General features: G+C 32.2%; 1 protein-coding gene across 2 annotated transcripts in view; it reads right to left on the bottom strand.

The window, feature by feature from the left end:
• The window catches only part of LOC129231882 (F-box/LRR-repeat protein 12-like), a 111276-nt gene that overhangs the window by 36670 nt on the left and 62314 nt on the right, over window positions 1-12292 (bottom strand). The window contains exon 1 of one of the 2 annotated variants that reach the window (XM_054866273.1): window positions 10720-10818. The exons of the other annotated variant lie outside the window; for it this stretch is intronic. Within the exon in view, the coding sequence (XP_054722248.1) occupies window positions 10720-10818 (99 nt within the window). Of the gene's footprint in view, window positions 1-10719; window positions 10819-12292 lie in introns of those variants that run through there. 2 annotated transcript variants of the gene reach the window in all.

The following is a 12292-nucleotide window of genomic DNA, read 5'->3' as shown; positions in this document are numbered from 1 at the left end:
TTTTTTTTTTTTTGAAGACAAATTTCTTGTTCTTTGTAAAAATAAAATATAGATTAATAATCGACTGTTAAAGTATGTACTTCGTTTTAGAAGAAAATATGGAAGACAATTTTTAATTCGTTTACTAAGCACGATAATTTATTTTTTACAACGAATTTATTGGGTAAATAATTTCTTTCAATTCATTTAAGCATGTAATGGCTTTTTTTAAAATCTGATATGTAATATATGTAATTCTAATGTTTCAAAAATGTATACATTACGCAAGACACAGATATTGTGGACATTCAGGCTGATGACATTTCATACATTATTCTGTTGCTCTAAAGTATTTTAAATTGAAAATCGAGTTATGGTTTTTGGTTCAAATGAAGAATAATAACAATTCAAAAATATCTGAAGTTAAAAAAATTCTAGAAAGCTTGCCAAATTATTTTGAATGTTTAAAAGTACTAAAATTTCTACCCTGTTTTGAGAATAACCAGTATTTCGTTTCATTTAGCTTAATAAATTTTATGTAGAATTTTACATTTCTTACAACAAAAATTCCTTTTTCCTTTTCGGAAGTAATACACCTGTTACTTAAAATGTCAAAGAAGTAAAACGTTAAATTACTATTAATGAAACTCTATAAAATACCAACTGCATAACTTAAACTTCGTTTGCTTCATCTTCCAAAAAGGAAACATTTTTTTTTAGTGGAATAGAAAATATTTGTATCACATCATTAATCTTTGATACCTTTTTATACCTTGAAATTCGGGCTCTTCGCCTCATTTTTACTAAAGACAAACTAAAAGTTTCATATAAAACACCAAATCTGCCATTAGTTTCATCTAAAACGCTTGATGGGTCAAAAGTATTCATTCTCATAGATAAAATTAGCGTTGTCTACAAGCAGTAAGACCATTCGCTTGCGGCAATACGATAGGGAATGATAGAGCTCAGCCAACAGCAAAGTACAAAACATTTCATGAGTAGCTAATATGGTATTTTTTCTTTTACCATACTCTGATTTTGATTTCCGCTATTTGAAATTATTTCATAAAACAATTCTGATTTGAAAGTATTTTTTCAAAATATCCATTGTACAGACATATCCATTGTCTGGACAGGATCCAGACTGAAATAGGGTCAACTTAGTCTGGTGCTAGGATTTTCAAATAGATACAAAAAGTACTATTTGAAACATCATACCGTAGACATACCGGAATGCTTTCGGAGTCCACTAAACACTCCCAGTTTAAGCTGTTATCACCTAAATTTCTTTAAATTTAGAGAACTTGACATTTTTTTATTGCCTTTCTTTACGCATGAGAAACATCTTGTATTAAATTGCGTTTTTTATTGCTCTTTTTTGAATTAAAAACAGGGACTTAAAAAAAAGTTCTAGTTCTGCAAAAATTCACTTTTCGTTTAGCAATTGTTTCGGCGTTAGTATGAAATTTCCGTCAAGTCGGTCGGAAGGTCGAGCTGGTTAAAGCACTAAAAACATGTAATAGCTTTTGTTTTACCTATGAGGCTTTATATTGCAATGCACGAATTTCGTTTCTTGATTTAATACTTACAGTGCAATCGAAATATTAATGATTTCAAATTAGTATTATTAAATTTCAATTTTTGTAACTTGTTACCTTACAAACTAAAATTTCTCGATCGACAGTTTTTTTTCCACAAATGGGCGCAAACAGCTTTACACAGCTCTTTGGAGTATACTTTTCATATATATTTTTAAAGATTTTTCTTGTATACGTACGTTTTCACTTAAGACTACATTGCGCACACCTTTAAACGTAATCTTTCAGAAAAAATGCCATTCAACATAGCTTCACTGTTCAGTCTATTTTATGTATTGTAGCAAATGTTGGTTGTTGCAAAGATACTGCTATTTAAGGCCTTGATTTCACATTTCCGAAATATTGAGTTCAGATGTACCTGAATTTGAAAACGAATTTGTTTCTTTAAATAATGTTTCAGATTTTCACGATAAAGGTTGAGAATACTTAATAAACGTTAAATAACTAAGCATTGACCATATCGTTGATCTCTGAAGAAAAATGCTACGCTCATTCCCATTAAACCGTAAACGGGGGCTACTTTATGACAACCTACACATTGTGACTACGTGAACTATTAGACTAGTTAAAAAATATTGTGCCACTTATGTGCTTGCTACGGGGCGAAGAATGACTATATCTGGTTCCAAACGAGTGAAGCTATGTATTTGGTCATTATTTGTACTTCCAGGCCAGCTGTCACGGATGATATAGTTTTTTCATACTTATGATGTTCCTAAATGTAGCTTTAGGGATCTTTACACACAAAAAATAAAAGTTTTGTCGCGTTACTTTGTTCTTTTCCTATTAGATTTAATAGAAAAGCCTAAATTCATTTATAAGGATTCACAAAGTCAACCCAGCTTGCGGGGTGACTTTGTGACAGTTATCATCATTTATAACTGGATCGTATTTTAATATATAGTGTGTGCTTGGATGTTATTACATAATCGAAAAGTGTAGCTATATAGTAGCAAATTCATCTGAGATTAAATTATTTTTATCTTGTTTAAAGAAGATAATCTCGAAAAAGCGAAATAAAATTTAGGGAAAGTTAATATCCCACAAACAACCATATTTGAACGATTGTTTTAAAGGTGACGATCGATTCAACTTTAATGATAACAGAATTAGCAAATCATCTGAAAATTTTGTGAAGCGAATACTTATTTTTATAACCATTGCGTGAACAATACATTTTGGCCATTGTAAGAAATTTCCGTTGTACCGATCATTTAGTGCACCAAATTTTTATCGTGCTGTTGGCTTTTACAGTACTTTTAGGGATGTGTCGTTTGTGAATGAACGGGTCTAAAAGACTTAACTCTTTAACATGAGCGGTGCATCCGTTCTTTGAAACGGTGAACGGTTTGGAACATTGTACTGACGTACTAATAGACCTTTTGCCACAATTCGTTAGTTCATTCTAACGGTGAATAATTTAGCGCATTACACTAGAAGTACATTTTTTTTAGTTCGTTCATTTATACTTTTATTAGTCTTTAAGTTACACTACGCATGTAAACATATTGTTACTTGCGCAGTAGTTAGTTTGGCTTCTCTTTTCTATTTTATAATAAAACATTCGGCATTACTTGCGTTTAGCTTATCGTTGTTATAAACATTTCTTTTATCTCTTACTTTGTATTATGGCTTATATAGTATTTGTTTCACAATTCTCTCTCTTTTTAAATTTCTTGATTTAAAATTACTTTTTTAAAAGCGAATACAAATATGTTTTGTTCTATCCTAAAATGCATACTCAAAACTATTTTTTGTATTATTTTGATCTGTGCGGATATACGTTATTTCTACTAAGAATGAACGTACTATTTCACCTATATTCATGTCTTGTTTTTTTTTTTCTTTTTAAATTACTTTTTAACTTTAAATATGTTTCATAGGACAGTACTCGGTGATTTTCTTTTTTTTTTATTTAGATTATATTTGCAAATATTATTTCGTTTTGTGAAATAAAATTTAATTCATGAAATACACCGCCAACTCAGTCGATGCCAGCCGAGGACAGCAGTTTTATGCTTATTAGCACTCATCAGCCCGGCATAGGAGTGACTGAGCTGGAGGTGGAAAACCTCATAAGGAAGCCAAGAGTGCCAAACAAACTGGTAGCTAATACAGAATTAGCACTGACCAGACGAGCGATCGAAGCAATGGTGCGGTTCAACTCGAAGATTGAAGGCAAAAGGCAGGCATGAAAATTTAATTATTTAATTTTGTTTACTTGCTAGAATCAAACTGCGACTTTTTTTGGAAAGAAAAACAGATATGGCCACCAAAAAGTACCTTACAGAATGAACTATGCGTGCTTTATACATCCAAAACTAAATAAAATATTTTTTGATTTATTTTTATTGGCATATTTCCCTACTTCTAAGTAATTTAAGTTGCTTTCTTCTTAAAAGAATATTACTGGGACAATCGAACATTTTCTATATACATGAGTAAGTCACACAGAGAGAGATCCCCTGCAACACTTTAAAATTAACGAATTCACTCAAATGAACGAGTTCAATGTGCGAGTAAAAAATGAACGTGCTCTGATGAACGGGTCATTAAATAAAAGACATTGCCCATATCTTGCAATTTTACTTGTACTAAATTTGCAACGACAAATAGCTTTGGTGAAAAAAATTCACTTATTGTGTTCGCTGGGGAAACACCTTTTTGTCTAAGGCAAACGTTTCTAATCTTGAAATTCCTCTCTCTGTTCTATTCCCGTCTCCCTGGCTGATGTTCTATAAATACGTTCTCAGCGTCTAGAAATTCTGATTTTAGTGGGAACTGGCTTGAATATTTTATCTTATTTTCAATACATTTGTTGCTCTCAAACAGGTTGAGAGAAATGGGTTTCTGTTATAAAGCGTTTTCTTTCAGATATAACATCTTGATGATGATCGTTTGGCGAAGAATTGAGGTCGAAGGCAAAATTAACCCTGTACCATCACGTATTCCTCTCTCAAACACTGTTACAGAAAAAATAAGTTGATAACGAAACAAGTTTCTGTGAACAGCTCGTGGAAGGAACAGGGAAGTAAACTGGTAGTAGGGTGTTGTCTTGTTTGAATATTGAAGTTTAGGAGATCTTAAATATAAAACTATAACCAGAATGACGAAACAAAAGTAAACCAGATAATTTACATACTTCAAAGATAATTTTGAATATTTAAAGGGAGGGTCATCCTCACCAAAAAAGGAGTTTGACCGACTGATGTATATAAAAAAAATCAATGTTTAAAATGAATTTGAATTTGTTAGAGTTCTTAATAAAGCTGAAAGAATACACTGACAATGTAAATTGGGTAAAAACGTCAAATTTACAATCGAAAACTTGTCCACAGATGGTGATTAGTCACAACTGTGGACTGTCTCTTCTCATCTTTTCACAAGTTCTGGGGCTTATAATCATACAATACATTGAATATCTTCTTTAAATAAAATGATTGAGACTGTATTCAAAATCATGCGCTGAAAAATGCTATACATTTTAATGGTATCGTAAATTCAAAATAAATGCTTGTATCCGGAGTAGTAGGTCATGTCTGTGGACAGAAATAAAACTACCAATAAATGCACCCAGAACAAGCTCTTACATTGTTACACTTTATGATTTTCATCTACTAGGTTTACTACTAGATCTACCAGGACTATATCTACTTTTCATCTACTAACATGATTTTCATCTACTACCCATCTTCTGCTAAAAAGCTACACTTTTTCTTTTTTTTTGTTTTACCATAAATACTCTTAATGATATTATTATTAATTAATTACTTGTGTTTATACTCTTCAGCTTTTAATATTTTTTTGTGTTGTGCATAGATCAACACATGTGGCCCTAATGCAGTAAAATTCATGAAATAGGTCAGATTATTAAATTAATCAATATGTCTATAATTTAAAGTATTAATGATTTGTTTTCCGAATTTCAGATCAAAATTTTAAATGCATCAGTGTCTTTGGTAAATAAAATTATGTTTCCTTCACGTCTGTAGGCATCACGTCTGTGAACACAATTATGTCAAGAGACTCAATACTGTGACCACATGTGTGATGACAAAGAACAAATAACTGGAAGGGGTGCCTACCTGGGGGGGTGTTTTGAGGGGTAATTTTCACTGTTTTGGGGGGGGGCTTCGCGAAATATATGTGAGGTGCAACTTTGATCTGGGGGGGGGGGAGTACCCCTGAATTTGGCATGCTGTTAAAAAAATGAAGCTGCTAATTTTAATTAGTGACAAGCAGTGTCACGTCACTGGTCATAATTTCTACTTAAATAACTAAACTAATTTGTGCTTAGGATCAGAACCACTATAACAGTATTGTGCCACTACTTACGCTTAAGATCCCTCTTTAAGATAAATGTAAACTTCATTTAAGATACGTTTTTAAAACCTTCATGAAATTTCTGATTTTTTTAAGAAGGACCCGAGAACAAAAATAACTTGCTCAATAATAAAACTCGGAAATTGTAATAACGGTGTAAAAACGGGATAGGGGAGTATTTACACGATCTAGTTTGGCAAATGAGTCATACAAGTAGTAGAATAAGACAACGTAAATAAAAGTACAAATAATGGTGATAAAAAGAATATCGAGTATTATTTTCAACAGTTTTCTTTGTAGTTTTATTCATGCTAACGTATATTGTAAAAATTCAGAAAGCTATCGTCAATAGAACGTGTTGGATTCATATTGCTCTCAAAAAAAAAAAAAAAAAAAAAACCCAAAACGGTGGGTGGTTTTCTCCAAGCTTCTTTTTAACACACGGCAATATAGCGTATGCTATTTCTTAACAGTAATAATATGGAGTTATTCCTCGTTATTTTAAGTTTTTTTGAAAGCAACTGACATTTAACTCATTCTGACGACGGTATATTACTGATCTTTCATTTTTATGGGCGCATATAAGAGTAGCTGTATTTCTTTGGCTTAAAATATGCGTAAAATAAATTTTGCAAACGTTCGCGCATGTGATATAAAACATTATTTCGTAAAAATGCTCATATTAAACCAATATATATATATTTTTTAACATTTTGATTGCGGAATACAATTTGTGAAGTTCACAGAGAATTGCATTACATCATGGGTAAGCTCATGCAATTTCTTGGAATAATTTAGAAATGTGCGGCTCAACCATTTTCATTTATCCTTTCCCACACATGTCTATGGAGAAGGTGCTCAGTCTCCAGTGTCAAAAATGTCAAGTTTACAGGAGAGCATTAACACCTTTATATATTTTCATTTCTAGTTATCAGCTGATGCATCATACCACAACACATTACATTACCTATTGAAAGATTCATATTTATTGGAAGAAATGAGGAAGTTGAAATCTAGATAAAAAGTGTAATTACGTCAAGTTGAACAAAATCACAAAAATTGTTGCTGGAGGTTGGGTATCTTTTCCATCGATATAAAATATATGATGTATAAAACATTGATCGAATACAAAGGTAACACTTTTCATACTAAGCGTACTTATAAGTGACACTAGAGTAGTATGTGTTATGGTACTGTAAATTAGTGTCATTGCTTGCTGGACATCTCGATCAAAGTAAGCTTGTTTGACTAACTTCGCGGGAGGAAGGATAATAGTGAGCGTAGATACAATCATTATCGCAGTGTTTCCACCTTAAATATTTTCCACACAAATTCTTAAGGGTCATTCCTCGGAAAATGGTCATTTTGTCCCGCACGTGACGCCTCATATATTTCAATAAAAATAATACTTTAAAATATTAATGAACAATTTTTTTCTGCTTAGCAAATTACAGGCTTATGTGTGGTTTCTTTAGCAAAAAAAAAAAAAAAATGTCAATGTCCTTTAAAATTACTACATTTAATGAAACATATAAACCGTCACGTGCGGGACAAAGGATTGACTTTTTCATGGAATGGCCCTTATAGCGATTCGGATAGTTGGAGTTAGGATATAATTAGAGTGCTACTATACAAGATTATACACTTAAGCATATTTCCACATGCTAAAGTATACTGATGTAACTTACTAATTAAAATAATGAGAGGACAAGATTCAGAGGATCTTAAGACTCTTAAAATGTTAACCCGACACGACGAATAAGCATTATTAAGGAGCTTGTAACTAAATTTCTATAGAAGCTATGATAAAATTTTAATTTCAAATGAAAACTGAAAATCTGAGAAAAAATGCATAACATACATTTAAACAGTAAAATTTTATTATAAGATAAAAAAAATATATATATATATAAAATTTTTCTTTATTATCTAGTTCAAAAAATAGAAGTGCAAAAACAGTTTAGGAAAGAGTTTCAACGAGATCTGCCGTCGAATTCACAATTACTCGTTGTCTAAATTAGTTTAAGGAAGAATGCATATTAGAACCATTTTGAATGATAACGATCATCCACAGCCTAACAAGAGAAAAGAAACCAAGAAAATCGGTTCGACAAGCGAGTCGGGAGAAAGTCATGCGTCTATCGCATTCAGAAGTGTACACAACGGAAGAGTTATATTCTAAGATTTATGCCCACTCTTAATAAAGATGACATTGACGAAGAATTGAAATTTGTGAATGGTATTATGCACAATTTGCATAGGATGATCAATTTCCCCAACCCCTCCTACGGTTTCTGGATTTGACCCTGATGTTTTTTTTTTCTATGTGGACATGTCAAGCAGAGTGTTTACAGCACAAAACCAGCTACAGTCAATGAATTGAGAGGGAATATACCCTATTATACCAATTGAAGTAATTAGAAACGTTTTGGATTCTATTGGTCAGCGTTATCAGCTGTGCCTGGATCACAATGGTGAACAATTTGATAACTTTCTTTAAATGGTTGGTTTCTATTACTTAATTTTGATATTTAAAACTTTTTTCTGTATCATAACAGTTGTTTGCGCTATAGTCATTCAAGAAGGTAGAGAGATTACCCTCTATATAACTAAAATAAAAAACAACGACTTTTATCAAATTCCAAACCTGCTAATTGTATAAGAGGCAAAACGGAGATAGTTAAATTGAAAATTATTTAAGGTTCCAGTTAAAAATATTTTAATAATGAGAAACTATGTCATTTTTAAGCTACTTAGAAACTGAGAGGATGAAATCGTAAATCTTTTTGAAAATGTTCTTGTCAAGAAAATAAAAGCAAACGAGCTGATGTGTGCATCACGACTTCCTTTTACTCCAATTTAATGTCATTTTCCCGTTATTGGCAATTTTAATGTGATTGAATAGTTTACTCTCTAAATATCACCAACAGTGGCCAAATTGAAACCAGATTTTAAAAAAATCGCCAAATTTGTCGCCAGGTTGGCGACAAAACTTGGCGACCAAAAGACTGGCGATATACCGCCAAGTGTCCGCCAAATTGTAACACGCTTACATGGAAATTAACAATGATTTCCCCCCAAAAAAAGGGCAAAAGACACCCTTAGAAACACCCGAATGCAACTAAAAGGGGAGGTGCACAACTAGAACCCACTAGGAGTCTACGTACCAAATTTCAACTTTCTAGGACATAACGTTCTTGAGTTATGCGACATACATACGCACATACATACGTACATACAAAGGTCACGAGAAAACTCATTGTAACTAACTCAGGAATCGTCAAAATGGATATTTCACGTGTCTATACGTTCTTAGGCACTTTTTCACGTGTGATCGAGTCGAAAAAAAAAAACCTTAACATTCATTCGAGGGTGAGCAAAATGGAAATTAAGGTCGATTTTTGAGTTAAAATTTTTTTCGCGAATACAATACTTCCTTTTTTGTAAAAGGAAATAAAAAAGGAGCAACCAAAAAACAGTAATATGTTGGAACTTAAAGTACAATTTGCCATATATTGCTTTAAATCTTATCTTTACTTTACGAGGAAAAATGCTCGAAAACATGTTGAATTAAATATTTAGTTCTTTAATTAGGACTTAATTTAAACTTTAATTTGTGTCGATGTTCTTCATTATGAAATAAAATCAATGATAACATAAAACGAAATCATAAGAAAATAGTATTATTGTCCTTTAAAAATAAGCGTAAGAGGAAAAAATATAAATATGAAACAATTATTAATGTTTAAAATATGTTTTTGAATGTTTTTATTGTAACCAAAATTTGTTATGTCTCAATTCTTGGCTCCCTCCCTCCTTCTTATCAAAATCTGTCACACTGTCACGACCCCCCCCCCCCCTGAAGGCGTGGCAGTATGTTTGGATGACTTCTGAAGTATTAATTTAAAATTTAGCATTAATATAACATCTCTAGACTATGGGAAATATGTTACGCAACACGGAGCAGAAGTATAGTTGATTACGTAAAGTAAAATTTAATGAAACTTTAAAAAACGTGAACTGTAAAGTACTCGTATGTTCAAAAGTGAAAACGCAAAAATCAAAAATGTTCTGTCGTTAATGAAGTAAAGCACATTACGTAAAAAATTATGCAAAAGAAAAATCTTTTGAAATTATGTGTAAACATGAAAGTTAAACCATCATCACTACTGGGAGGTGTCGTAAAAATTCAAAGAGTAAAGTGAAATTAATTTTGCACATGAATGAAAAAGTAAGAACTATCACATTGCAAACAATGTATGAACAAAAAGTATAAAGTTTTTGAATTCGTTATAAGAGCATATATGAGGCTCATGCTAAGAGAAAAAAAAAAAAAAAGCGTAAATTTAATCATGAGAAATATTGCTTTGGGAAACTATTCACAAATTGGATAAAAATGATTAAGGCGTAAATTTTTTGTAGTCAGAAATGAAATCATGCATATTATGTATTAAAAAGCTTGAGATTTTTTTTCAGTACATTGAAACAAAGTAATAAATAAAGCATAAGTAATTTAAATAGAAATGTCAATATTATTAATGCATTTTTTAATTTATTCGTTGTCGAAAAATATTATTATCAAGTCTTCAAAGTGTTGATGTACATACAGCAAACAAATGAAAATTATCTGTGTATACAAGGGATATCTTAAAGATATGAAAATGTATACATAATATATACATAAACGCAAAAAAAAAAAAAAAAAATTAAATCAAAAAATTACTCTAAAGTATTTCAGATTTTTAAACGTTAGAAAGTATTTTTTGAAGCTTTTGCATAAAGTGAAATGTCAAAATTTTGTACGTAATGGGAACATTACCGCAGACGGAATAAATCCATTTCTGCCATGCAGCGACCCTTGCTCTCCTTTGATGCTGCAGATCGCTGCTGAGGATACATCTTGGGTGATGGCCCACATTGAAAGTCTACGATCCATCCCCACACAACAAGAGATTTTATAGCTTTCCTATTGTTTGGCAAGTCACACCGGATATAGTTTTTCTAAGTAGGATTCTTAATTCACGTAATGAGAATAGAGCTCAGAACCGTTCTCTTTCGTAAAAAAATAAATGCAAAAAGTTTTCGTTTTTGGCTTCTTTCTCTAGATTTAGGGTTGTCCTTAGGTTCATGCATCTCTCCTCCGCCATGGGGGAAAGTTGGCCATCGCCAAATGCTGCGAAGGATCTTTGAACTGACACATCGTGTGCCACATCGTGTTTGCCGCTTAGGGCACATGGGGCGCGGGACCAGGGCAAGGGAGTTCTCAGAAATTTTGGGGCCCGTCACAAATGACTTTTACGGGACCCCCTCCGGGATTCACAATATCTTAATATTGGAAATTGGAATTAGTTAGTTTGAATTAGTTAAGTGAGATGTTAAGTCTTATCTTATGTGACTTAATAAAACTTAATGGAGGTTTTTAAGGCGAAGATCACTATCTGTTTTCTTAATGAATTGCGTCGAGGGAACTAAAAAATTTTCTAATTTCCAAAATTTTTTTTATCATGTAACGTACCAAATCAATTTCATTTCTTAACCAGCGTAAATTTCACTGCATATGTTCGAATGCAAAATATTAAATTTATAAATAAAACTTAATGGGGTAGTCTAATCAAGGATAGCTGTGTAGATTACGTAATGATATGCATTATTAATGTTAACTAAAAAGTTATTTAAAGCAATTCGTTTGCACATCACGAGAGTCATTCTTATTTAAAAGTGTCGGTAAAAATATCGTGTGCCCACTTTCTTTAAAAAAAAAAAGCATGTTGTTTTGCTAATTCAGCTGCAATGTTGAAAAGCAGGGCGATTCTAAGAGTAAATAGCATGTAATAACATAGCGTCAATAAAAGATTCGACATAATACATGAGATGATACTGTAACTCGTATACACTACGCATACATACGTGCTACAAATTGGGGATCCTGGAATAAGGAGGGGAAGGAATTATGAGGGATCCCCTTACACGCTATCAAAGATAGCCTAAAACTGCACTTTGGGGACTTCAATTTTCAGGGTTTGAAAGCCCATTTGTTTATGCTAGAATATAGCACTCATGAATCCCCTTCTGATTTGTGTGCTCATATTTTATTAACGACACCCTCCAAAACCAGAAGCTGGACCCTCTCTCTTGCATGCATATATATATATATATATATAAATAAATTTTTACATGGGTATAATTTATTTACTCATGCGTCGTGTGTATGTGTTTGTTTTTGTACATTAATTGATGAATTCTTTCTTTCTAATAGTGCTGCATTACAGGCACTACCTTTTCGCGATTCCCTTATATAACACCTATTCTTTCATGTCGCACCACTATCGGAGGATGCCATTACTACGAGAATTTTGACGCCCAGTTTCCCTACCAGATTGAAGCACCTGGGT

This window comes from Uloborus diversus, chromosome 10 (genome assembly GCF_026930045.1).
Source record: "Uloborus diversus isolate 005 chromosome 10, Udiv.v.3.1, whole genome shotgun sequence".
Lineage (NCBI taxonomy): Eukaryota > Metazoa > Arthropoda > Arachnida > Araneae > Uloboridae > Uloborus > Uloborus diversus.
Note: the sequence above shows the minus strand (reverse complement) of the source record. Positions and strands in the feature narration are given on the sequence as shown.